The sequence below is a fragment of the Rhineura floridana genome, chromosome 11 (genome assembly GCF_030035675.1).
Source record: "Rhineura floridana isolate rRhiFlo1 chromosome 11, rRhiFlo1.hap2, whole genome shotgun sequence".
Taxonomy (NCBI): Eukaryota; Metazoa; Chordata; class Lepidosauria; order Squamata; family Rhineuridae; genus Rhineura; species Rhineura floridana.
The window spans coordinates 16,748,046-16,774,058 of NC_084490.1; the positions used below are offsets into that span (position 1 = coordinate 16,748,046).

The following is a 26,013-nucleotide window of genomic DNA, read 5'->3' on the forward strand; positions in this document are numbered from 1 at the left end:
GCTGCAAAAGAGTAAGATCAAAAACGTACCACCATCGCCAGATAAGTACACTGGAGTATGAGGAAGACGTTTTTCAGCTCGAATTTCAAGCCAAAGTAGAGAAGAACTATGGAGGAAATTGACACAGTTCAAACCTGAGGTGCACATTATTACTGTGCCAAATTACTGTGCAATTATGACGTTTGGCAGCATCGTTACCTTCAATAGTTTCATTCTCTACTTTGTCTGGTGCTCACCCTCCTCTTTGCCGTGCTGTTAAAGGTTGGAAGAGCGTTTGGAGCCGGTGCTGGCAGGGAAGAGCTCAATGATATTGCCTCTAAACCAGTCTCAGACCATGTTTTCTCAGTGGACAACTTTGATGCTCTCAAGGACATCCAGAGCCGACTTCAGGATAAAATTTTTGCCATTGAAGGTACCAAATCCAGCAGGTGGTCTGGGGGTGTGTTTGTAGAAATAATGCTATCCTTAGTTTGCTAGGCATTGTCTCTTAGCTCCTGCATCTCTGTCTTTCTTTCCTTTGCAGGTACACAATCCCAAAGTGGCAGCTCCTTCCAGTTAGAGATGTCCCAGGAGGGATTCAGTGCCTTGCTGACCCCGGTGAGTCACTTCAGTCCCCAGGCTACCTCTTCTCCCTCTTTTGAGGGTTAATACATCTCAGTCCCCCCCTCCAAAACAAGAAGCTAAATTTGGACACGTAGAGGCCCAGTCTGATCCACTGAATGAAAATTAGGTTTAGATGGGACAACAGGTTCAAATGTCCACTTGGTTAGGAAAATCAGTAAATGGCTGTGGGCAAATCACTGGCAGAATGAACTCCTGTCCTGCTACACAAATCAGAATATATAGGACTAGAGATGTAAGGCCTGGGGGAAAAAACAGAGTAAACGTTTTTTTCTTTTTCTGAAAAATTGGGAGGGAAATGGGGGGGGTTTCCCCTGATTTTTTCTGTGGTCTTTTTCCTGGGCCTTCACACCTCTGTATAGGACTCCAGTGTTCAAAGGGCTAGGTAGAAAGGAAGCTTGCAGAGTTACAGTAAATCCCCCTGGAGGCCTGACCCAAGGACAGATTGGTCCATGATTTGGTCTGCCCAATCCTGATGACTTGATATGTCCAAACAAGGTTAGTGCAAATGCGGCCATAGAACTGGCTTCCCAGAGAGTAAATATGTTTTTTTAATATCCTAGTGAAATAATAAGGGGGGGGGTAGCCATGCAACCTCCATTTGGGGATTTCCCCCCCACCCCCTTGGTTAACACTGTCCCTTCTTTGCTGGTTTGGTGCTATCATCTCTTCCACCCCTTGTGATGGTTTAGGATGGTCCCATGTTGGGGGCAGTAGGAGCCTATGACTGGTCTGGAGGAATCTTCCTATATGGGATCTTGGGTAATGCAGCCTTTATCAATGTGTCCAGCACCACTAAGGACATGAATGATGCTTATCTTGGTAAGAGTCCAAAACAAATATTATTTCTTTCCTGTGTTCTAGGGCTGTGGCTGAGCTTTTGGAAGTGTTTGCTTAGTTACTGGTGGGAAGTTCAGAGACTCCGCCCCTTTGCAACAGGGGTGGCTAACCTGTGGCCCTCCAGATGTTGCTGGAGTGCAAACCCCGTCATCCTTGACCATTGGCGATGCCAGATGGTGCTGACAAGAGTTGGAGTCTGACAACACCTGGAGAAGGGGCACAGGTTAGCTATCCCTGCTTATAGAATCTGTCTCCTTTGGCAGAAAGAGCATTGAAGACTTCTGGGGTGGTGTCTTTGATTATTTCAAAATGTAAAGGTTCAGGATGAAAGGATGCCAACAAGAATGCAGAAGCCAGCCCTCAAGCAATGTCATCTTTATGGCAACATTACAGCCCAGCTACACGGGACATTAATTGTATCGCTCCTGAGCATGTTTCATTTTAAAAAATTTGAATTACAGATGCAGCAGGGGCAATTTTAATTGGGAACACAGCACAGGGGGAGGTTTAACCTTTTCCCCACCATAGTCACAATAAAAATCCTTCCTTGTCCTGACTGTGCTGCAGTTAGGGGATGAGGAGAGGTGCATTTGAGCTCCACTGCAGGCTGCAAAATATCTTGGGATGGCTCTGGGAGTGGCTTCCTAAAGCCAAACTGCTCATTTCCTGCACTCTCACATACCCTCTGGCCAGACCAAACTGGCCTTAATCCTTGATTGTTACTGGGTGTCCATTTTTTCATTCAAATGGCTTGCACGTGGTGGCCTCTGTACCATGTACAAGTCCTGACAACTGAGGTGAAAGTGGATCAAACCAAAAAACAAAACAAAAAAACAGGGGTGAATACAGCCTTGCAAATGCATTTACACAAGTCACTAGTCTAGCAAAACTCTTACTATCCACCAGTAAATACATGAATAAAAAAGCAAATTAAAATTAGAAACTGCTGCTTATGATCTAAGCTGTGCTGTAGCAGAATTCTTATGGGAAAAGGAGCAAACATACAGAGAATCAGACATCCCAGTGTACATGGAGAGAGATTTTGTTGAGAAGTTTTTCAGAAAGTTTGTAATAACTCTAAGAATTATTGTATAAAGTGTCCCTAAGTTGCTGCTTCTATTCAATTTGACTAAAATGTCATACCTCTGGTCAGTGTTTCAGTGGCGTCCAATCTGAATTTGTGTTCTTGGTTCATTGATTAACTTTTATGTGTCCATTTGCATCCACTGGGTGTCCAAAAGCTAGGACTAGGGGTCCATTTGGACCCACGGCTGTTACTTGTTGGAAAGGCAACTACTTGTCAGGTCCGTTGCTCTCCATCAATAACCCGGCCAAGCCACAGTCTGAAGGGGCTATTTCTTCACTTTGCGCAGCACAAGAGCATGAATCCCAGCACTTCCATCATTCCATTGTGTGCAAAGAGGGAAGTTCCCAGGACAGTGTGCACTGCCATACACCTTTGTTTATGGCACATGGCGGGTTGACTTGTGCAGGTAGATTTTCTGTTGCCCCAGGCCCATCCGAGAAGCAGCTGCATCTCACTCAGGGGCATCACTACCGGGGTGCGGAGGGTGCGGCCCACACCCGGGTGTCACCATGAGGGGGGTGACACCCAGAGCCGCCCCGCACCGTTACCCGGCAAGGCTGCACCAACTCCTCCTCGGAGGCGGGCGAGACCAGGAGCAGTGTCGGCGGGGCGAGGAAGGCACGCCAACGTTCCCAGGCCTTCTCCGGCTGGGTGCCCCTCCGGCGTGCGCCCTCCCAGGGGCATGGATGGGGTGGCTGGCCTTGCACGCACATGCGTGCGCATGCAAGCCCAGCCACCTCGTCCATGCCCCTGGGAGGGCACGCACCGGAGGTCCGCAGCCCCCCGCACTCCCACTAGTGACACCGCTGATCTCACTGCTGGATCTGAGCTGAGGGTTTCCTGGATGAAAGGATGAGAAGATTCTGTCCTCACCAGGTGCAGCGACACTGTCTCCTGTCACCTGTCTGACTGCCTTGTTGTGCCCCTACCCTACCAGGTTATTCAGTTCAGATGGTACAAGTGAACGGTCGGAGCAGCTATGTGGTTGGGGCCCCTCGCTACCAGCATGCTGGCCGGGTCGTCTTGTTCAGCCAGCAAAATTTGGAGTGGAAGCTGAAATCAGAGCTGTCTCCAAAGGAGGTAAAAAGACTTCAGGATGAGCTGCAGGTTGCATTAGTGCATATCTGGGTGCAGGGAAGGCTGGTCTCATTGGGACCAATGGGGCAGAAGTAGAGATAGCCTCCGCTGGCCAGTGCTGGTTTAAAAGCGTTCGAAAGCAATTGATATCTAACAGGCTAGTATCAATTTGAGTTCGTTCTTTGTCTGCAAGCTGCTGCTTTTATCTATCCACTTTTTTCCCCTTGGCAAAATTGAAATGGACTGCCTTCAAATCGATCCCGACTTATGGCAACCCTATGAACAGGGTCTTCATGGTAATTGGTATTCAGAGGGGGTTTACCATTGCCTCCCTCTGAGGCTGAGAGGCAGTGACTGGCCCAAGGTCACCCAGTGAGCTTCATGGCTGTGTGGGGATTCGAACCCTGGTCTCCCAGGTCGTGATTCAACACTCTAACCACTACGCCACACTGGCTCTCTTCCCCTTGGGAAAAACATTGATGTTAATATCAATTTTTTAAAAGTATCTCAATAAATTAAAGGAAATATTGATGAATTGAAGGAAACATCAATAAAATATTAATATTAATATCAATATTTTAGACACGGATTTTAAAAAAATCCATTTCTGAAAATAGACCAGAAAATCACTACATAAAAATAGAGTCCACAACGATAGCAAATAAGTTAATGAATGGATAAGTCAGTACCAAATCCAAATTGGGCAGAATTCTAGCACATCCCTAGCCAGAAGACAATGAGCCCAACAGTAGGCGGAGCCAGAACCAATGACAGAGGCGGCTCATTCTACTTTTGGCCCCATCCTTTTCTCTGCTGAGTTCCCCAAGGGCAACCCTGAAGCTGAGGAGCAGGAAGCTGATAGGCAGGGCCATCCCTTTGATTGGTTGTAAGGAACAAGGCAGACAGGTGAGGGCTGGCTGAGGGTAGACTGAGATTGGTGGGGCAGAGCCCCATTCGCCTTCATGGTTCAGCCTCCACTGTCTGGGTGTGTTTCCTTATCTTGTGGTCCTTAAAACTGACCACAAGGCCCACAAACTAGAATCTCTTCTCCCAGTGAAATTACAGCTCTTAATTGCCGGCAAATCATTTTAAATTCTCAGGCAGCGCTGTGATGTTCCTATATTAATGTATATATGGTAAGTGTTGGTTGTTTAGAAGATACATGGTAAGTAGTGAAAGAGGAGGGGGAGTGAATGGGCAATAGAATGCTTGATGATTGGCTGAATGTTTAAAATGGCTGACAGTATAAATGAAAGGATGACAGGTAAATCTGGGTGGTGAATTGTGGTGAATCTGGGGGGAAGAAGAGAAAGAGTGGGTTGTTTGGTGGGGTTTGAGAGAGTTGTTTTGCCAGGAGAGAGTGGAGAAGGAGGGAGGTGGAGTTTGGACTAGTATTGAGTAAAACCATATGCTTATGTGCCTTAAGAAGAAATCTTGTTAATCTTGTTAGCTTTGTTATCTTTAATAAATACTTAATTTGGTTTACCAAAGGCCTGATCCTTGACTGGGGTTTCACAGACCAGAAGGGAGGGTAAGGTAATGACCAAGGCTGAAGGGGAACTGTAACAAATGGTGGCAGCGGTGAAGAGAATAACAATACCAGTATTCAGAGTCTCTGGGAATACTAGTATTAGGACGTTACTGGTGGTTGCCTAGCAGGGGGATCTGTTGAGATCTGTGCTAGAGCGGGGAGAGAAACAATAAGAGAGTGCGGTCCGGACTGGTGGAGTCCCTGGTGGTGCCTAGTGACAGGCAGTAGCCACGCGCAGGTAGGAACCTGACAGGGAGAGCCAGGGAAGGACGCCTCACAAGCGCACATTTGAATAACTGCACAGAGCCTCCCAGGCAGGGAGCCAAATGTGGCCCTCCAGGCTTCTCTCTCTGGCCCTCAAGGCTCTCCCCAGGCCACACCCCCTCATGACCCTCAACCCTCACCAGCTCTGTTTGACCCCCTCCTGGAGTGTTTTTGCCTGACTGGACTATGCCTTTGAACTCTGATCATGCTTCTTACTTGCCTGGATGAGGATAGAGAGGGATGGGTGAGCGTGAAGAAATTAGCCTGCTGTACAAAGGTTTTTACTAGAAAAGACAATCGTGCTGGGAAAAACAGAAGGGAGTAGAAAAAGAGGAAGGCCAAACAAGAGATGGATTGATTCCATAAAGGAAGCCACAGACCTGAACTTACCAGATCTGAACAGCGTGGTTCATGACAGATGCTGTTGGAGGTAGCTGGTTCGTAGGGTCGCCATAAGTTGCGATCGACTTGAAGGCACATAACAACAACAAAAAACAAAGGTAAAATTCACATTTGTTTCTCTGACTGCTTTTGCCTCTGACCCTGCCCACCACTGGCATGTTGTCCCTGGAAGGTTGTCCAGAAGCGAATGTGGCCCTTGAGCTGAAAAAGGTTCCCCACCCCTGCTTTGCAGGCACCACAACAAAAGTTATTTTTCAAATGTCTGCAGAATGGACAGCACATTTGATCCCGGGAGTGTAATCATTGCAAACAACCAACTGGCTGCAATTTCAAATCAGTTCAACTGGCATGACTCCCAGCTAGGGAGCTCTGGGCACTGTTGTCCTATGAAACCTCTAGCATCCTTATATAACTTTAGCCTCTGGTGTCCTTTGGGGGAAGCCATGACAGCTACACCTGTCTCAGAATGGCTAAAAAGTGTAACATAGATTGGCAGCTGCACCATGTTTGCCTGTAGAACCAAAGGCTATATTTTCAGCTAAGTAGAAATCTCCCTTTGTTTCAGCTCCAAGTGATGCACGGATGGATGGGAGCCCCCAGCAGATGCCTGGGGTCAGGGAGATGAAGAAATGGAGAGTGTTTAACAATGATTCACTTTTAGTCCCTCCAGATTGGCTCATACTTTGGTGCCACACTTTGCTCCGTGGACCTTGACAGAGACAAAAACACGGATCTGGTTCTCATTGGGGCTCCCATGTACTACGACGGCGTGGCAGGAGGGATGGTCTACATCTGCCAGAGGCGGGTAGGTGATGGAGAATACTGGCCTGGCCTGTCTCCTAGGTGGCACAAGGCAGCTCCCAAGAGCAAACTCTGTTTGCTGCAATGGAAGATCAAAAGGACTTCCCCTTTCTCGAGCCTGTTTGGTGCTTTGGTTTCAGTTGCCAAAGAGGGAGAGGGCCGAAGGAAGGATGATACACATATTACAGAGCAGTGTGCATGAAACAATGGCGCAGGCCCCTTGTATCATGACATCACATTGTTCAGGGTTTCTCTACTCCTGGCTATTGGCAGCTAATGGTTTTTGTTGAAGTCAGGAAAGGATGCATGGGATGTTGAGATGACACACGTTTCCTCTGGGCATTGCAGGTTGGAAGGATCAGGGAGTAGGTGTTTGACTGCCATTTTTTTTCAACAGCAGCCATGCATTTCCCCAGCCCTGATAGCAAGGGAGAAGAGAACTGGGATATCCCAGCAAAGAGCAATATTACTTGTACGCTTGGGGCCCCGCCAAGGCTCAATGAGAAAGACCAGAGTCCAATGTGTATGGGGGGGTGGGGACGGAAATAGCTCTCTTTTCATCAAGGGCTCCAAAGTGCCAGGTGGCAAAAGGGGAAGAGCACAATACAAGTCAGAAGGCAACGCTTCTGTTACGTATCACCCGCTGCTGAAACAGCTTCTTTCCTTGGAGTCTGGGGGCACCACAGAACAAACAGTACCTGGATTCCAGAGGGAACCCCTTCACCAGAGGCAGAGCTTATTTGGCTTCAACCCGTCAGGTTTCCCTTTTCATCCGTTGCCAGGGGGAGACCTTTTTCTGCAACAAGAAATTGCAGGGGGACACCAAACAGCCCCTGGGCCGCTTTGGGGCCAGCATAGTGGACGTTGGTGAAATAACCGGGGACCGATGGACAGATGTGGCCATTGGGGCTCCAATGGAGGATGAGAATCGAGGAGCCGTCTACATATTCCGTGGGAACAGCGGTTCCATCAACCCAACGTACAGCCAGGTGAGCCCACAGCCCCTCCACCCCTTTCATCCCGTGACCAGAAGCACAGGCAGCCTTGCTCTTCCTGGTGGTACACTGTCTAGACTGGAGCTTGGAGCTATTTTTTCAGCACTAAAGCAGCTCATACCGGAAGCTTACCTAGGACCTCAAGCTCCACCTCCTCCTGGCTCTCTACTGATCCAGGCAGATGTTTCCATGCCATTTTCCCGGAGTGGTCTCATGTGCGGCTAGCTGGGCACTTGCAGCAGCCCTGACGGTCCTGACTTGCTGTCTCTGCTGTGTCTGTGGCCCTGATGAAACAAGGGGGGATATGAGAGCCAACCAGGAACCCAGGCGGCTGGGGAGGGTGACCTCCAGTAATGTGGCAGGGATGCCCAGATGTAAAGGTTCATCAGGGTCACTAATGATGTGAAGATCTGCTAGGGTGGGTGTTCTGCTTCTCTTCTGAGGAGACCTCAGGCTCCAGGTCTGGGCAGGGCTGAACTCTGGACACTCAATCTCTCCCTCTTCCTCTGTTTCTCCTCTCCACAGCGCATCCAAGGCTCTCTGTTTGCCAATAGGCTTCATTACTTTGGCCAGGCTATTGGTGCTGGAGCAGATCTGACTGGAGATGGACTCCCAGATGTAGCAGTGGGGGCTCAGGGGCAAGTGCTGCTGCTGAGGTGAGGAACTCTTGTGATTCACTTTTTAAAGGGGGGGGGAAGGCTACCTGCATGGACACTAGGGATGGAAAGATCTGTCAGTTTTGGTGCTCTCCGGCCACATTCACACCATTCATTTATTCCAATATTTTCCCACTTTTAAAAGTCATGGCTTCCAAGGAAGTGTCGTTTGTGAAGAGTGCTGAGAGCTGTTAGGAGACCTCTAGTCCCCTCATAGAGATACAGTTTCCAGAGTTCTCTGGGAAGAGGGGCTGCCTGTTAAACCACTCTGGCCACTGGAGCACTGTGAGGGGAATAAGTGTTTCCTAACAACTCTCAGCACGCTTCACAAACGTCATTTCCCAGGATTCTTTGGGGGAAGTGGAATAATAGTGGAATAAATGTCTGGTGTGAATGTGGCCTCTGTTTCTCATTTTTCCAATCTTAAATTCAGTTCTTAAATTCACACTCAAATGCTGAAGAATTTGCACAAGTTTTTTTAATTGCAAATTGCAAATTGCTGTAGAACTGAATTTAAGATTGGAAAAATGAGAAGCTGAGAGATCTCTTTATCCCTAGAGTAGACCCATTAATGTTAATAGACACAACTAACTTATGTTCATTAATTTAAATTGGTCTACTCTGGGTAGGACTCCATTGAATACAGTCCAAAATGTGCAAATGGCATTTGTGACCAATTGTTTGGAAAGCTCTTGCCTTGCACTTTGCAAATATAATGCATGGTTGTATGGCCCAGGCGGCATCTCCCCCAGTGAGCACATGTTCTCTGTGGCGCTACAAAATAATCCCATGTCTCCCACCCTCCCCGCCCCCAACTCAAACCCCATTCTGTCTGCCACAGGGCTCGCCCCGTGGTCCAAGTAGTGCCCAGGATCACCTTCACCCCGTCTGTGATCCCCATCGCTGCCTTCGAGTGCCAGGACCAGTCCGAGCTGAACAAGGAGGTCAGCAAGGCAACTGTTTGCCTCACCATCAAGTCGGACCCTCGGTTTACACTAGGTAGGCCGTAAGCACTTGGAGGGCGCGTGTGGGGCTTGGGTGCTAGCAGAGAGTGCACGGAGGATGCTGAGGACAGCCCCCCCCTTGCCACGAGCAGCAGGACAACAGATAAGATGGCTTACCCCACAGTTTCGTTACACATCATTACCATATCCTTGTGGCTTTTCCAACTGTGTTCCTTGGATCCTTTCGGTCCCTGAGAAGCTTATCGTAAGAACTGCCCGATGCTGAGTCAGACCATTGGTCCATCTAGCTCAGTACTGTCTACACGACTGGCAGCTGCTCTCCAGGGTTTCAGGCAAAAGACATTCCCAGTCCTACCTGGAGATGCCGGGGATTGAATCTGGGGCATTCTGCCTCCAAGGCAGATGCTCTACCACTGGGCTATGGCCCTTCAGTTGTTCTTCAATGAGAAGATGCCTAACTGTGGACAGCTTCCCATCAAGATAACTTGCTTACAGTATTGGTACTAATGGACACATTCTAGGGTGCATTTTTTGTTTGTGTGAAGCCCCGAAGGCCTAATCAGCCCCCCACATGCACTGAATATTTCACCCCTAGAACATACCCTACTCTCACTTTTGAAAGTCGCTGCCAGATTCTGCTGTGAGCCTTTCATTAGGTCCAGTGCCCCTCGAAAGCCCAGAAGGAAAGGAGTTAGCAAGGAGGTGCCTCCCCACAACAGGAGGTTATGTTGCAGGCTTCCTCTTAACTCTGTAGACGTTTCATCCTGCAATGCTGCATACCAGAAAGTCACTAGGATTCTAGGGACTGGGTTCTCTGTGTTTGCTTTTTGATTCCTCTCCCTCAGGCAGCAGCATTTCGAACACCATTCAATACACCTTGACCTTGGACCCTGGTCGATTGAAGGTTCGGGCCATTTTTAATGAAGGTTCAGGCTCCTCCACCATCAGCAATGAGATAAAAATGGGCTTGACGACACAATGCAAGGACTATCGCATAAAGTTACCGGTGAGTTCAGAGCTCCAGTGGATGTTTAAAAGCAGAGATGGGATACTGGCCTTTGGGCGCACAAGATGGGTGTTATCATGACAGCAGGCAGATCCCCTTTCATTCTGATTTCTTTCCCTCCTCCCCACACCCACTTCCGTGACGCAAGACCTGCATAGAAGACAGCCTCATGCCCATAAACCTCCGGTTGAATTATACCCTGATGGGAGATCCCATTCCTCGTGCTGACAACCTGCGAGCCATCCTAAACAAAGATGAATCCCAGCCATTTACAGCATCGGTGAGTCCGTCCCCTCTCTGTTTCTCGGTACCTTTGTCAGGTTGAATTTTAGCACCTGGAAGTGGCCAATGGTCTCTCACAAGTTTATTTTCTTACCCTTTCCCATTTCCCTTTCCCATTTCCCATTTCACCTTTTCATGGAGAAATTGTCTTACCTGATGCTCTCCTTCAGCAGCGTAAAGCAATCCTGTATGAAAGGGTTCTGATTCTACTATTAAATGCAATTGGCTGTCACTATGGCGCAGTGGATAATATTGTATTAGGAAGACCTGGGTTCAAATTTCCACTCAGCCATGGTGTGTGTGGTATGCGTGTGTGCATGTATGCTTATGTGTGTGACCTTTTGGCCAGTCACTCTCTCTCAAGCACCTAAGTTACCTGGCAGGGTTGTGGTGAGCATAAAATAGAGAAGGAAGTTCCCCAGGGGAAGTGCAAGTTACCAAGGTGATGATTTCATTTATCAAAATTTTCAGAGAACGATTTGAAATCATAGAGAATCTATGATTCATTAAAGCTCTAAAGCAGGTGTGGAAACTATGGCCCACAGATTTGTTCTGGCCCCCATGGCCACTAAGGCCCTGGCCAAGGCTCCACCGCCTTTCTGAAGCCCTGTCCTGGAGGGAAAGCAAGGGAAGGACAGGTGGCCTCCTCTGTCATCCTCTCTTCTCAATCAGCTGAACAGCAGGGGTAAACAGCAGTGAAAGCAAGGGAGGGGAGTCTGTACGTGTGTGGCGTATGTGCATGTATGCTCATGTATGTAGGAGAGCGCGTGGGGTGGCCTAGACGATTTTGGCTTTGACCCTGTTTGCCGCTGGCGTGCAGCACTCAGAGGGAATGCAAAAAGGGTTTCCCACCTCCTCTGAGCAATAAAATGTGACTTGTTTCACCCACCCTCAGACTCTGACATTCTCTCTGTACCCCTCCCCTCTTCTCTTCACAGCTACACTTTGAAAAGAATTGTGGCACAGATGGAGTCTGTAAAGACCGACTAAAAACCTCCTTCAATTTCTCAGGGTAAAATATGATTTTCTTCTTCATCTTCCTCTAACCCAGTGGAATTTACCCGGACTCACCAAAGCCCCATTTGGCAATAGCCTGGTGCACTTCTGATGCTTGTGGCTTCAATTATTAGAGAGCTTCAGGACAGAACTCTTGTGACATTCGCAGGACACCACACTAGGAAGCTCACAACAACAGGGCCTAGATCTCATCTTGAAGCCATTTCTTGGTTAATTTCCTCTCTTCAAGGCTTAATTTGAGCCAGAGTATAGAACATAGACTTCCAGGGCTCATCTCTGAAACACATAAAGCAGTAATAAAGGAGGAGGTGTTTCCCCCTCCCTCACAGAGAGCTTCTGTGGGCTGGGTCAGGGTCTCCAAGATAGAGGGAATGGCTTCCAAGCAGGACTGAGTCCCAAGATTTCTAGTCTTAGAAGAGGTTCTCTTCTCCTTTTTCTTCAGCCTGGACACTCTGGTGGTGGGTCTGACCTCTGAGCTCAATGCTACAGTCTTTATCCGGAATGATGGCGAGGATTCCTATAGCACCACCCTGACCTTCTCCTACCCTTCAGCCCTGTCCTACCGCCGGTTCATTGTTTTGCAGGTATAAGGGGCAGAGGGGAGCTATAGGTATCACGGAACCAGAGTTGGGGGTTGGCCTAACAGTTTTCCACTCACCATATTAACCACTTCCTCAATCTGGTTCCTCAATCTGGTCCCTCACTCTTCAGTCCAACAGGAAATACATTGTCATTAAATGTGCCTCCACCCGTGCTGCAGAGGAGGACCCCGTGAGGAACACCACCTGTAACATCAACCACCCCATTTTCCGGAGTGGGGCTGAGGTAAAGTCCTTCCACTAGCATGTGGGCAGGGGACCTTGGCCATCTGGTTAATAGCTTCATTTTCATGGAGTAGACAAGCTCCCTTCAAATAACATCTGGCTGCCCTCTCATGCACGTCTTGTGTCATCTTCTGTTCCAGGTTATTTTCATTGCCACCTTTTCCATCTCCCAGGATGCAGATCTGGGGAGTGAGGTGCAGATCAATGCCACAGCTGGCAGGTGAGGCTTGCGGGGCCTGGCTTGGGGGTGTTCCTACAGGACAAATGTAAATCCAAGTAAAATCAGCAGCCATGAGTTCAATGAGGCCTCCTCTCAGGTAGGTATTGCAGTCTTAAATGTACAGTGTAGGTGTCTCCTGGGACTTGGAGAAGCACAGCATCTCAGCAGTGAGGTTCTCAGTTTTGATAACAGAATAGACCTCATGGGGTGGATGGATCTGTGGTTTCAGGTCCATGTGAGTTTTGTAAATGTTCATTCATATATCCCTTCTGTCCTGTTTCCATGTGATTAAAAAAAAACATACAACAATTGAATTCTTTTTGAATGTATTTTTCCACAATATACACATTTTTGTATGCATTTTAACCTAAAATATCATTTTACATGCACTTTCTCACAGTTTTTGAGCTAAGGACAGTACTGCAAAATTCAGAGAAGTGTGAAAGCTGAAGACTAAGTGGGTTCCAATTTTCATATTAGTCCAAGAAGTGCAAATCAGGTCAAGTGAAATCCTCAAGCATCCCTCATACACTCTGGTGGGGAGGGTGTAAGACCATGTCGTACTTAGTAGCACATGATGGGGCGGTGACTTGTGTGATTTGATGTTGCGATCTTCACTCTGCCTCTCTCTCTCTTTCTCCCAGTGAAAACAACACCCCCCTCACTGAGGACATGGTTCGCCAAGCAAAGCTGCCTGTCAAATACGCTGTATACATCTTTGTTAACACGTATGTAGCTGCAAGTATTGTAGGGCGCCACTCTCACAATCACAACTTACTATTGACTGTCAGAAAGCTTGTTTCACATTACAACCAATGTTTTTTTCTTAGGATTGTTGTCTTAGGGCAGCCTTTCCCAACTAGTGGGCCACCAGAAGTTGTTGGACCACAATCCCCATCTTTCCTGACCATTGGCAATGCTGGCTGAGGCTGATGGGAGTTGTGGTCCAACAACACCTGGAGGCCCACTAGTTGGGAAAGGCTGTCTTAGGGTGATAGCCACACACTTTTTAAAAATTTATCTTGGGTCTGGGTTTCATGGTGGACCTGTACATTTCCAGCCACCAAAAAGGAATCCCCGTCTCTGTTTCATGAGCTGAAAGACCTAAGCAAGACAGGACTTGCTGGGTTTTCTAGGATTGTTGACTGTCTTCCAGCTCATTTCAACTTCTGATTCACCTCCTACACCTATAAAACAGGGGTAGGGAACTTTTTGCATTCCAAGGGCCACACTCCCTCATACACAACTTTCCAGGGGCCACATGCCATTAGTAGGTGTGGCCATAGGGGGAAATGGGTGTTGCCATGGTCATGACGCTTCCCTTTCTACAGTTGGTTATAGTCCAGTCATGTAAAAGTCAGAGATTCCTACACACAGCTCTCTGTCCTCCATCCAGGCAAGCAAGCAAGAGGCATTATCATAGCTTAAGGACACATTCCAACCAGGCACAAACTCTTGGGAAGGGTGCAGAGCAGAGCTGCTAAGGAGTGTGGCCTGCAGAGGGGGCATGGCCTAGGAAAGAGCCACATTTGGCCTCTGGGCCTGAGGTTCCACACCCCTGCTGCAAACAGTCAGAAGAAGATTCAAGGGTTTATACCACAGAAAAACTGATCAAGTGAAAAAAGGTCAGGCTGAGAAGGATTGGCCCAAGACACTCTGGTACCTGGGGCAGAGAGCTGAAACAGCATCCTACTACAGAACTACCATGCTGTCGTGCAGCTTCGCTTTGTTTTAATGAAGCCTCCACAGCAGACTTTCCCTATGGGCTGTGCCCCTACAGTCAGAATGGTCTCACTGCTGCGCTTGATGACACTTAAAAAAACCTGCCACCTGGGTAAACCGTCTCATCTCATCGTATAGTCAACCAGTGGGAGTGGGAGAGGCCCCACGGCCCCACTGCCCCTCTGTGAAGGAGGTTGTCCTGAGACAGGTTACTCCGCAAGTCCTCGCTCCAAAGACAAGGCCGTCTTGATCAATGCAAACATGGGAGGAGACCTCACCCCCTTCTGGTCTTATCTCCATCACAGCAATGTAGTTTGTCTGCAGCACCTGCTCCTTTTGCCTGCCTGAGAGGCGGGGTATTTTCTGCCCTGGTTTAGATCCTTTGGAAGGGAGGGAAGAAGAGCTCACTACTTCCGTTCTCGCATCCAATGCATCATATTTCCTTAACAAATTTGTTAGGATTGATCTAGTGTATATTTTTTCTCTTTATATTTAAAGCTCCATTTCTGTCTTAATGCATATTTGATATTCTCGTCTTTCTCATTTTTTCTGTTTAATGGATTATGTGGGATGGATTCTAGATTTAAATCTTTTGGACATAATCTGCCACTTCTGAGTTATTTGACCTCCCTCCCCCCCCCAAAAAAAAACTAGGCAATTTTTTTTTGTTGGCCATTGCCTTACAGTGCAGAACTAAGCACATCTATACAGAAAGTCCCACTGAATTAGATTAGGGCTTACCTCTAGGTCAGTGTGCATTACTAATATCAATCACTTACTTGTGTTGGGGTCAGACAGAATGTACACATCTCAAGGGGACATACTAAAATGAATGGCGTTGGCCACTGGATAATATGGGATCTATCTGAATTGCTATAGGAAAGCACCAGATTTCCATATGGTCATTAGGATGCATCAATTAAATCCAGAATGATTGCTTTATCACATAGAGATTTTTCTCAAGTCCTCACCTCTTTCCTTCCAGTATTGATGAGTCAACCAAGTATGTCGATTTTTCTGCTGGTCAGGAAGATGGCAGTCAGACTGTGGAACACCGATATGAGGTGAGGGGATGTGGAGCACAGTGGGATTAAGAAGTTGGAAAAAGCAAGAGGTCAAGAGTCAGGAAGATGTTCAGGCCTGTATGTCCACAGGCACTGCCAGTGTTAAGGGGGCTGCAGCCATTCTGCTTCCCGGCCTCCTGGCTGCTCACATTCTTACCTTAGATCAGACATCAGAGGCGGGAACCCTTTTCAGCTCTAGGGACCAACTCTGACAAGTGAGCAGGCAAGCCTCTTGGCAATCACATGATGTCGTCTTCAGTTTGCAGGGAATGGAAATTCATGGACATTTTAGTGCGAATTTCTCCTTGCATACATTTGTATGCAGTTTTGCTTAATATATACATTTTAGCAAAGCAATGTTCCCATATATAATGCATTTTTGGATGTTGTTTTCATGAATATCTTTATACACACTTTACCCTAGTATACACATTTTTGTACACATTATTTGGCTGGAGAACTGCATCTCAAAATTTGGAGCAGGGCAAATTTTGAAGGACGGCTGTGCTTCGGTTCAAATATTGTTTCAAAAAGTGCAAATTAGGTCGATTCGCCTTTAAATGCGAACTACATTGAATTTCTCCCCCGTCCCTATAATTGTGAATGGGAGAAATGTCTTTTGGTTAGTACCAGCAACGGACAGAGTGCTGGGCTCCTGTTCATGCTTACACAGGATCTTCTTCTTGTTCAGGTGAAGAACACCTACTGGCGAAATGTTCCTGTCTCAGTGACGTTTCAGTTTCCCGTACAACTAAATGGGACCAGGGTTTGGGACGCATCCGTGGACATGCCTCCTGAGGTATATCCCTCTGTGACCACATATGATGGGATTATCTTTATTTACTCTGGGTTATTAGAACTGGAATAAGAACTAGTGTGGCAAAACTTTACAAACCAAAATTCTTCAACCTTTCTCATAATACTAGAACTTCGGTCACCCGGTGAAACTGACTGGCTGGAGATTCAAGACGGACAAAATAAAATACCTATTCACACACCCCACATAATTCATTTATTCTCTCTACCATCACAGGAGGGCATACCGAGAGTGGCTTATCTCCTCTTCCATATTCTAGAGGCAAGGTTTATGCAAATGTAAGCAAGCGTCCCTTTTGTGTGGATGAAGCCCCTCTCAGCATCAGTCCTGCCTGTTCAGAGACTGGGGTCTTAATTCAGAGTTCCTGCCTATTTCAGCTTTTAGTCAGTGGGCTTAGGTGGGTTTAAATCAAGAGAAGGCAACTTCCCTCATGGGCTGACAGATCTATTTATTTATTTTTATTATTTATTTTATTTTATTTATATACTGCCCTAAGCCAAAAAGGCTCTCTGGGCGGTGTACATCAGAAATAAAACAAGCACAATATATAAATACAATAGATATAACAGAATAAAAAAACAAACAAGCAAGGAACCAAACTACACCAAAATACAACAATAATGCAATACTGTTAAAATACACTATAAAATACACATAAGATACAGTTTAAAATGCCTGGGATTGATACGGCTTCTCTCCCATGTGGACTCGTGTGTGTTTCACAAGACCCGAGTTATCAGCAAAACCTTTCCCACACTCAAGGCATTTATAGGGCTTCTCTCCTGTGTGAATTCTCTTATGTTGTATCAGAGTTGAGTTCTGAGCAAAACATTTCCCACACTCTAGGCATGTATAGGGCTTCTCTCCTGTATGGATTTTCTGGTGGGCCACAAGGTACGATTGGCGAGTAAAACATTTCTCACACTCCAGGCATTTATAGGGCTTCTCCCCTGTATGAATTCTCTGGTGTTTCACAATATTCGAATGTTGAGCAAAACATTTCCCGCACTCCAGGCATTTGTAGGGTTTTTCTCCTGTATGGACTCTCTGGTGTGTCACAAAGGTTGATCTCTCAGCAAAACTTTTCCTGCACAACAAACACTGATAGGGTTTATCTCCTGTGTGGATTCTGTGGTGGCTGACAAGTTGTGAATGACAAGCAAAACCTTTCCCACATTCCAAGCATTTATAGGGCTTCTCCCCTGTGTGGACTCTCTGGTGGTTCACAAGATTTGACTGGCGAGCAAAACCTTTCCCACATTCCAAGCATTTATAGGGTTTCTCTCCTGTATGGAGTCTCTGGTGTCTCACAAGGTCTCCATGCAATGCCAAACACTTCCCACATTCCATGCATTTATAGGGTTTCTCTCCTGTGTGGACCCTCTGGTGGGTCACAAGGACAGAGAGGTGAGCAAAACTTTTTCCACAGTCCAGGCATTTGTGGGGTTTCTCTCCCCATAAATGGACTTTCTGGTGTTTCAGAAACACAGGTTGTTGAGCAAAGCATTTCCCACACTCCAAGCATTCATAAGGTCTCCCTGCTGCGTGGATTTGCTGGTGTCTGACAAGGTTACATTTCTTAGTAAAACATTTCCTACACTCAGGGCACACATTCTTTTTATTCAAGTCATCTGAATTGGTGCTAGAGATCTCTTTTTCACCCGGCGTCTGAGAGCCCAACACCCACAGCTCTTCTGCACTCTCCAGCCAGCAGATGAGATCAGGCTTCGGGATGGAGCATCCCAGTGAGGCTATATTCCCATAATTTTCCAGCATGATGCTACTATACAGGGCTCTTTGCTTTGGGTCTAGGAGAGCCCATTCCTCCTTTGTGAAGTAAACAGCCACGTCTTCAAAAGTCACCAGCCCCTGAGTTGGCTCTGAGGCAACTCTCTCTCTTCCCCTCCATGGATGGGACAATCCAGATTTCAACGTGGGTGTCATTCTGTGCACAGCATGTGCGGGCCAATAGCTCCATTCAGACGTTGCCTTCAAGCGAGAGACTTCTCGCAGCGGGAAAGCTTCCAAACGCAGCACCCTGACACACCTACCCCACCTACCCCGGAAGCACAGCCTCTCCGCTGTTCTCTCTAGCTGCTCAGCAACATCTCCTTGCCTCAGACAGCATTGTTTGTTTATATGACATTTATACATTTATACCCCACCTTTTAGCCAAAAAGACTCTCAGAGCAGCTTACAAAAATCAGTACGAAGATGGTCTCTATACTTGGGCTAACAATCTAAAAAGACTTGACACAAAAGGAGAAAGGAATGGGAGAGGAAAGCAAGCTCAAGCACACGTTCTTCAAGTTATCGTTCCTTGTAAATCGCTTAGAGGTTTCCCACAATCAAGCAGTACCTAAATTTTGTTAAATAAGTATAAGGCAGTTGTATAGATTCTGGTTGACTAGCCTTTGGTACAGAGCAGTCCCTCTCCTGAAGCGCTGCCTCCAGGTTCTGATCCAGGGTGACAATGTCCAGGCGAGGAGGACACGGCAGCTCCTGCTGCAGAGACAGCTGACGGGATGGCACTTAGAATCCTCACAGGAGGAGGAGGCCTGATCTGTTGCCTGGCAACTGCCAACTGTCAAGCAAGGGAAGGATGAGGGAGATCCAACTGCCCATCGCCACGCTCTTGCCTCAGAGAGCTTTTGGTGGAAGCCGCTGCCTATGACAGAAGGGAAGAGTGAGGATGATGGCAAGAAAGGCTGTCTGAACAAACCTGCTTCCATATAGACACTCACTCTGTAATTTCTACGCCTGTATTAGATTTGAATGCGATTTTACCTTGAGAATCTTTTGTAAGCCCCTCTGAGCTATAAAGCGGGATACCCGTGCTATAAATCAATGAAACAAAAGGGTGTTAAGACAAATTCATGGAGAATAAGTCTATCCATGGCTGTTGGCCATGAGCAGAGAATAGAACCTCCATGCTCAGAAGCAGTGTTCTGACTACCAGGTGCTACAGACAAACAACTGTCTCCATCATGCTCTGCTTGTGAGTTTTCCAGGAGCATTTGGCTGGCCACTACTGGCCCAGTTGGCCCTTTGGTCTGATCCAGCAGAACAATGCTTATGTTCATCCCACCTTGCCGGTTCACTGTTCACAATAACAAAATTAGAATCTACATTCTACCCATAAGCATGGCAGATGCCAGACTTCCATGGCTGTTTTGCATCCCATTTCCCATCATTCATTCTCAGTGCAGTTAAACTGTGTTAAGTGATCTTCTGCCTGTGCCTTCAGCATTGAACCAACTTCCTTGTTTAGTTGCACAGTGCTCCCTTGTGGGAAGTTATGAATTACAAGCAGAAGGCTCCCACGGCTAAGGGGAAAGACCCCACTTAGTCAGTGTGGCATAGTGGTTAGAGTGTTGGCCTACAACCTGGGAGACCAGGGTTCGAATCCCACACAGCCATGAAGCTCACTGGGTGACCTTGGACCAGTTACTGCCTCTCAGTCTCAGAGGGAGGCAATGGTAAAAACCCCTCTGAATACCGCTTACCATGAAAACCCTATTCATAGGGTCTCCATAAGATGGAATCAACTTGAAGGCAGTCCATTTCCATTTTAGCCCCTTACAAATCTGAGATGCTCTCTCCCTCCCCAGTTGCACCACCTGGCTCAGTGTGCCCTTGAAAGACAGACTCCAGGGTCCAAGGATTTTGTGAACCAACTAAAGAAGTATCCCATTGTGGTGAGTATATAACCAACTGTTATGTTTGCAGCCTTAATTTAGAAGTAGCTGGACTGGGTGCCTCTGGGTGCCTCTATTTATAAAAGTATTTCTATACCACTGTATTGTAAAACATCAGGGTGGTGTACAACCCTTTAAGTCACGAAGTATCCATACTCAACCTCAGCACTACCTGTGATTTTTATCTGAGGATATCCTTCTGCCTCCTTCTAGGACTGCTCTGTGGCTGCTTGTAAAACGATCCTTTGCAACATTCCATCCCTGGAGCTGCAGCAACCTTTGGAGTTCAGGATCAAGGGGAACATCAGCTTCAAATGGGTCTCCCAGGTATGGAGGCTGCTGCTGGGTCTTTATTGGTCCAAAGGTGGGAAGGACATGAACCTTTCCTTGGTAGGATATTAACATGCTCCTATGCTGCACATCCAGAATCCCTTGCTTCTTAGGGCACATCTACACTATGAAACCCAGGAACTGTACTTCTGCAGGGAAGACTGGAATTCTCAGCACTGCCATCAAATTTCTGTTCCTAGGATTCTTTAGGAGGACACTATGAGAGTCAGAACTGTGTATAAAAAAAATAAGACATGCCCAAGTCAGCTGCATCTCTATGCTTACAAAAGAATGTTTGCGTAAAGAGCCAAGGACTCCACATAGACCCTTCCTTGGTGAATTCTTGTAGGAAACCCACCCTCCCACCTCTGAGAGGGCTTCTTGTCTGTCTTCCAGACCCAGCAGAAGAAAGTGACCCTTGTGAGCTCAGCAAGGATTTCCTATGATGAGAAAAAATATTCCCAGAAAGAGGGCTTTGTTCAGAGCCAGGTAAGGAGGGGTGGGGGAGTGCCACCCACTGGTTATAGCTGGGAGCCTGGACTAGCTTTGCCCACTCTTGCGCTTCTATCTGGAGGCCCTGGGTTTTGGGGGGTCTTCCCCAGGTCTCTGGGGGATTCACCCCAATCTCTGGGCAGGAGAGGCTGCAAGGTTGTGCCAGAGGCAGTGGCGGCAGCAGCTGCAGTGAGCGAGCCCAGGCCTCCTCAAAGGTTGAGCAGAAAGGAGGCCTGTAAGCACCCAATGCAGGGTACTGATGAAAGAAGTGGGGGGTAGGCAAAGCCTGAGAGTGATATCACTGGGGGCCCACCCTGTGACATCACTGGGGACCCGCCCCTAAAATCATAGGGTTTGCAATGCTTCTGACCTGGCAATCCTAGCCTGGACTCCTGGCTTCTTTGGTCGAAGGATGTGGTCTAGGGTTAGAAGGAGGTGGGAGGGAGTCGTGGTTCCTGGCTATCTTTCATAGCTGTGGACGAGGAACGGTTCCAGTGAATGAGATCAGGTCCACTCTTCCTCTCTCCATTTGATCCCTCCTACCCTGTAGGGGAAGACTGTGGTGGAATTCTTGGAGCCCTACAACTACCTTCCCATCATCATTGGGAGCAGCGTGGGAGGACTCATCCTCCTTGCTCTGATTGCTGCAGTTCTGTACAAGGTGAGGGCAGAGATATGGAGAGGGAGGCCTGCCAGGGAGTTGGGAGGGACTTTTTGGGTGCCACCTTCTTCTGCTACAGCGTGCAGAGTTGTAGCTTTCCCCCTCAACAAACAAATCAGGGCCCACAAGGAGGGAGCTGGCTGGGGCAGCGGGGGGGGGGGGAAGCCACCACCCTAAGCAGGGATACCCAGAGTACCTCCTTAGTCTGTTCTTCCTTCGTTGACTCTGCTGGTGCCATTTGCCATTTATGCATTCTCCCCAGAATGATCTGTTTCTGTTTAACCCTTATCCCCCAAACATGAACAGGATACTCATCAGAATTATCTCTCTTTCCTTCCAGGTTGGCTTCTTCAAGCGACAGTACAAGCAGATGATGGATGAGGCTGCAGATGGTGAGGTGGCTGGACCCCCGCAAGACAGTGGCGCTGACATCAGCCCTGCTGCTGCGACGAAAGGATAACACCACCCACCCACCCACTCCATTCCTTCTGTAGGGTGTGTCTTCTGGCCCTCCCACAATACTCAAATGGATGGAACAAGAAGAGAGGACTGCTCCAGAGGGTAGCTGAGGTCTGCTTCATAGACTGCAGTTTCCTTAAATAGGAAGGGCTTTGATGGCAGGGAATGACCATCTGTGTGTATGAACCATCCACACAATGAAATACAGTATGTACATGTGGGATTGTCACAGGTGATCACCTAAATCAGGAATAGGGAACCTGTGGCCCTCCAGGTGTTGTTGTTTGACTCCCTCCCATTATCACCACCCAGTGTGGCCAATCGATAGAGATGATGTCCAACAACAGCTACAGGTTTCCTGATCCTGACCTACAAAGAAATCAGCAGATCATTTCCTACAAAGAAGTGCTTTTTATGCAGGAAAATATGCATATCATGGCTCTGAAAGCTCAGTATCATGGCTTCTAAGCCCCAGGCCTTTGGGCTGGTAAAGATCAATCATATGTTGAAGAAATATATTAGTGCAAGAACGAGTGTCTTATCTTTGTATCCAGGGTCAGGAACAGGCAAGTGCATATTTGTACTCTGCATATTTTGTTTCCTGCAGTAATGTGGAATTTCATCCTGGTGTAAAAAAATTAAAATTTTTTTTAAGTTTCTTGTCCTTATGGATGTAGCAACCTGAAAAAAGAATGTAGGCAGTGTCACCTTAGCTGCTTAAGTGGTCAAGGGCTGAGGCATGTGTGTCTTGCACAGTTCCTCTCAGTCCTCAAGGACAATTATTCACTGGTCCCTGCCCCTATAGTCTAGATGCCACTATCTCCATTCTCTAATTCCGCCAGTTCTGGCAAAAAGAAAATGGTTTTCAAATATCTAGATCATGGAAGCAAAAAATAGCAAATATATTTATTTTCCATAAATTAACCCAGGTTTTGGGATTTAATATTTCAGTCACAAAATTTGGATGAAATACCTTTAGGTGAAATGTTAAAATTCTACTGCCTAGCACTTGTTTTGCTGAAGATAGATAGAAGATAGACGCTTAATAAAGCAGACCCGCCACCGCGATCATATCACCCCAGTGTTGATTGAATTACACTGGTTGCCAGTTGTATACCGGGCCCAATTCAAGGTGTTGGTTTTAACCTTTAAAACTCTATACGGTTCCGGCCCAGTTTATCTGAAGGAGCGCCTCCAGTATCACCAAATATGCCGCCAAACAAGATCAGCCTCACAGGACCTTCTCTCGGTCCCACCAACTAAGACAGCTAGGTTGGTGCGGACCAGGGAGAGGGCTTTTTCAATTGTGGCCCCCACCCTCTGGAACTTACTTCCCTTTGACCTTCGGCATGCCCCCTCCCTGTTGACTTTTCGCCGAGCCTTGAAGACCTGGCTCTTCAGGCAGACCTATGGGATCTCTGGGGTGGGTTAGGTTTTACACTGTATTAATGTAAGATGGTCTTCAGATGAGATGTTATGATATTAATAATGTGATGATTATGTATATGAGCAGATTGTATTTTATATTGTATTTTATATTGTACGTCGCCCAGAGTGCCCGTTCAGTCGGACAGATGGGCGTCTGCTAAATAAATTTTTATTATTATTATTATTACTAGATTATTCTTCCTGCAACCTAATCTACTGCACAAACAGTTCCTGCCAGAATAAGTCTCAGGGTTATTTATTTCACATACAGTTATGCTGCGTCTTGGACTTTGTAGTTGTAAGTTTGCATCCACATACTAACATTTTTTTAAAAAATAAGCAGCGCAAACTTGAGTAAAGTGCACATTTGGTAATCTGGGATCTTACAAACTGTAAACATAGGGAACATGGCAATGCAAACAGGACCAGATAAAATGACAGTGAAGACAGATTGTTCAGTGGCAGTTGGTTATCTGGGATAAAGGACTTCCTTTTGGGGGGAGGGTTTGTATATCTCTAGGTGAACCTCACCTCAGCAGCCCTGGCTGAAATCTTTATTCTCTAATCCACTAGCCCTCAACAGTCTCCCAGCTGATGTCATCCCCCTGAAAATTTGGCAGAAGAGGGACAGTTCTTTTCCTGTTCCCTAAAACCACCTCCAGTACAATCCAATTTGAAATACCAAAAAGGTGCTCCATCATCAAAAAGCGTTTTTATTATCCCTGGGTGTAGGGAAACCTGTCTTAAAGTAGAGAGAGAGCATAGCAATGATTCAGTGGTGGCTGCCTGTTTCTTCATAACCTGTGGGCAGTGGGTTGGTGTGAGGGTTGTGGAAGAGGCTATGATTTCCATCACCCCAGGGGAAAGGCTGAAAAGGAGAGAGAGAAAATTGAGAAACAGGAGATGCCAGAAATCCACTCATTGGTGCCTCCCCTTCCCTTCCAGACCTTATTTTAAATTGCGTACCCCCTTAAAAATAATTAAGATAATCGATACAATTATAATTTTTAAAGCATCTAGCACAGCAAGACATAAAACAGCAGAAAAACCCAGAATAACATCAACATTAAAATACCTGGAACAATAATTTGCCTGGTGCCAAAAAACCCCAACCCAACTAGGCATGCCAGATGGACCTCCTTGGGAAGCCACTATCAAAAAGCCCTCCCTAGTCACCCCCTGCCTCATGTCAGAGATCTGGAGCCCCAAAGGGAGGCCCTCTGAGGAGGAATATGCTAAATATGTGGGAGCAGGGATTCCTCGAGTTTCCGGGTCCTGCGCCACATAATAGCCTTCCCTATCAGATCAGGGCAATGATGCCCCAGAACTCTTCTGCTTAACTCTTACCTTTGTGCGCACGCGCAGGTGATGGTAGGGGACAAACTCAGGTGGTTTGTGCGGGTGGTTTGCCTGTGTCAGCCAGACATTCAGCATGCAGACAGCCACGCTGGGAAGGGCCACAACAAAGGTCAGGATCTTCCATGTCCGGGCTGCACCGCAGAGAGGAAAGTCAGGATAATCCCGAATGCAGAGCATAAACCACAACAGACGGCACGGGGAGGGCTGTGTTACCTGAAGGAAGTGGCTTCCTTGGGGCCGCACAGTGCCTTCCAGTGTTATCCTGAGCCACTGGCACCTTTTGACTCTCAAGGAGCCAGGACCCTCTGCCAAGTACCCACTCTGTGAGTCCTTGTTGCACGGTGCCCTCTAATGGCCCAAGAAGGTCATGCTGATGGGGCCTTTCTTTGCTGTCCTTTTTCTATGGGAAATAGATCAGACACCAAAACAGCGGCATCTTTCCCTGGGCACAAACTTAGAGGGAAAGCAATGGCTTTCAGCTAATTGGCTGGGGGCAGAAGGCAGCGGGGAGAAAAAGACACTTTCAAAACAAGACAGACACTGCTCCGCACCCCATAGAGGCCTCCTCAGAAAGGCATCTGTAAATACATTGTCACGTTCCCAATGTTCCGGGAACAGATTGTATGAAAGGAAGCAAAGATCCTTTGAAACAAAAATTTGGCAGGGGAGAGGGAGCAGGGAGCAAATGATATCCCAGGCATCATTTATGTCCCCCAAGTTCAAACAAAGTTTTGGGGGGGAAATTAAGTGCATACTTTCCTCTGAGCCATTAGGATCCAAGTAGAAAGGGGGGAAATAGACAATTAGCAAACATGTTGTAAGAAAATGGGGCCACATAGCTCAATATTTTTTTTAGTCAGTATGGTATTGGTCCTGTCTATTATTGAATTCACTAACCTCCACTTGATGCATCACCGTGGTGCCCACTAGTAGCTGCCGTTGCTAGATTTCGTCCCCGGGCCACCAGTCGAGTGGCCCTCCACCAGGGAATCATGCTTGAAGCCAAGGGTGTCACGCAGCCCTGACAGTCAGTGGGTGTCTACACTGGAGGCCTCTCCTCGTCAGGCTGGTTGGTCTCTGGCTTTGCTCTCCTGTGTCCAGGCCTTCCTGTACAATCTCTACACCACCACCCTCTTCTCCCCTTTCCCCAGACCTGACAGTTATGCCCATCTGACCATGCTTGGCCAATAGATTGGAGAGATAAACATAACCCAGCTTGGGTGTCATCCAGGCAGGCTGTTGACCAACACATGTTGAAAAGACCAAGGTCTCAGTATGTTTGGCTTGAAGCCCAGGGTCCAACCACCCTCCCCTCCCCTCCCTTGGATTCCTGGGATCTATTTATAGCTAGACTCAAACCAGATGCAGAATGCCCAGTCTTTGCGGGGGGGGTAT

At 47.3% G+C, this 26,013-nt stretch overlaps 3 protein-coding genes across 5 annotated transcripts in view; 1 reads left to right on the forward strand and 2 right to left on the reverse strand.

Moving 5' to 3' along the window:
* Positions 1-23,398, forward strand: part of ITGAX (integrin subunit alpha X) — a 49,020-nt gene extending 25,622 nt beyond the window's left edge. For both annotated transcript variants that reach the window (XM_061588319.1, XM_061588320.1), the window contains 22 exons: positions 262-412; positions 524-597; positions 1,314-1,443; positions 3,486-3,628; positions 6,484-6,627; positions 7,406-7,612; positions 8,144-8,274; positions 9,116-9,273; positions 10,085-10,245; positions 10,394-10,525; positions 11,466-11,539; positions 11,987-12,128; positions 12,256-12,369; positions 12,509-12,588; positions 13,233-13,316; positions 15,296-15,374; positions 16,066-16,173; positions 19,803-19,889; positions 20,103-20,216; positions 20,616-20,708; positions 21,262-21,372; positions 21,713-23,398. In XM_061588319.1, coding sequence (XP_061444303.1) covers positions 262-412; positions 524-597; positions 1,314-1,443; positions 3,486-3,628; positions 6,484-6,627; positions 7,406-7,612; positions 8,144-8,274; positions 9,116-9,273; positions 10,085-10,245; positions 10,394-10,525; positions 11,466-11,539; positions 11,987-12,128; positions 12,256-12,369; positions 12,509-12,588; positions 13,233-13,316; positions 15,296-15,374; positions 16,066-16,173; positions 19,803-19,889; positions 20,103-20,216; positions 20,616-20,708; positions 21,262-21,372; positions 21,713-21,832 — 2,637 coding nt within the window. In that variant the 3' untranslated portion in view covers positions 21,833-23,398. The remainder of the gene's footprint in view (positions 1-261; positions 413-523; positions 598-1,313; positions 1,444-3,485; positions 3,629-6,483; positions 6,628-7,405; positions 7,613-8,143; positions 8,275-9,115; positions 9,274-10,084; positions 10,246-10,393; positions 10,526-11,465; positions 11,540-11,986; positions 12,129-12,255; positions 12,370-12,508; positions 12,589-13,232; positions 13,317-15,295; positions 15,375-16,065; positions 16,174-19,802; positions 19,890-20,102; positions 20,217-20,615; positions 20,709-21,261; positions 21,373-21,712) is intronic.
* LOC133365903 (zinc finger protein 501-like) lies at positions 16,712-23,865 on the reverse strand. 2 transcript variants are annotated; one of them, XM_061588340.1, is made up of 4 exons: positions 21,082-23,865; positions 20,062-20,451; positions 18,979-19,028; positions 16,712-18,859 (listed from the first exon to the last, which is right to left on the reverse strand). In XM_061588340.1, the coding sequence occupies exon 4, from the start codon at positions 18,343-18,345 to the stop codon at positions 16,858-16,860; it is 1,488 nt and encodes a 495-aa protein (XP_061444324.1). In that variant the 5' UTR covers positions 18,346-18,859; positions 18,979-19,028; positions 20,062-20,451; positions 21,082-23,865; the 3' UTR covers positions 16,712-16,857. The 2 variants fall into 2 exon arrangements, with proteins under 2 accessions (XP_061444324.1, XP_061444325.1); XM_061588341.1 differs by lacking the exon at positions 18,979-19,028.
* An 87-nt stretch (positions 23,866-23,952) lies between these two features.
* LOC133365914 (cytochrome c oxidase subunit 6A2, mitochondrial) lies at positions 23,953-25,788 on the reverse strand. Its single transcript, XM_061588368.1, has 3 exons — positions 25,516-25,788; positions 24,607-24,749; positions 23,953-24,127 (listed from the first exon to the last, which is right to left on the reverse strand). Exons 1-3 carry the CDS (start codon positions 25,610-25,612, stop codon positions 24,032-24,034), a joined length of 336 nt encoding a protein of 111 aa, XP_061444352.1. The 5' UTR covers positions 25,613-25,788; the 3' UTR covers positions 23,953-24,031.
* Positions 25,789-26,013: the final 225 nt, after the last annotated feature.

Bases quoted from the DNA above. Each gene is read 5' to 3' on its own strand.
- LOC133365914 (XM_061588368.1), bottom strand. From the start codon at position 25,612: ATGATTCCCTGGTGGAGGGCCACTCGACTGGTGGCCCGGGGACGAAAT. The intron at 24,750-25,515 runs GTTAGTGAATTC...TCTGCGGTGCAG, and splicing joins CGGTGATGCATCAAGTGGAG to CCCGGACATGGAAGATCCTG. The intron at 24,128-24,606 runs GTAAGAGTTAAG...TCTCCTTTTCAG, and splicing joins ACCTGCGCGTGCGCACAAAG to CCTTTCCCCTGGGGTGATGG.
- LOC133365903 (XM_061588341.1), bottom strand. From the start codon at position 18,345: ATGTATAAATGTCATATAAACAAACAATGCTGTCTGAGGCAAGGAGAT.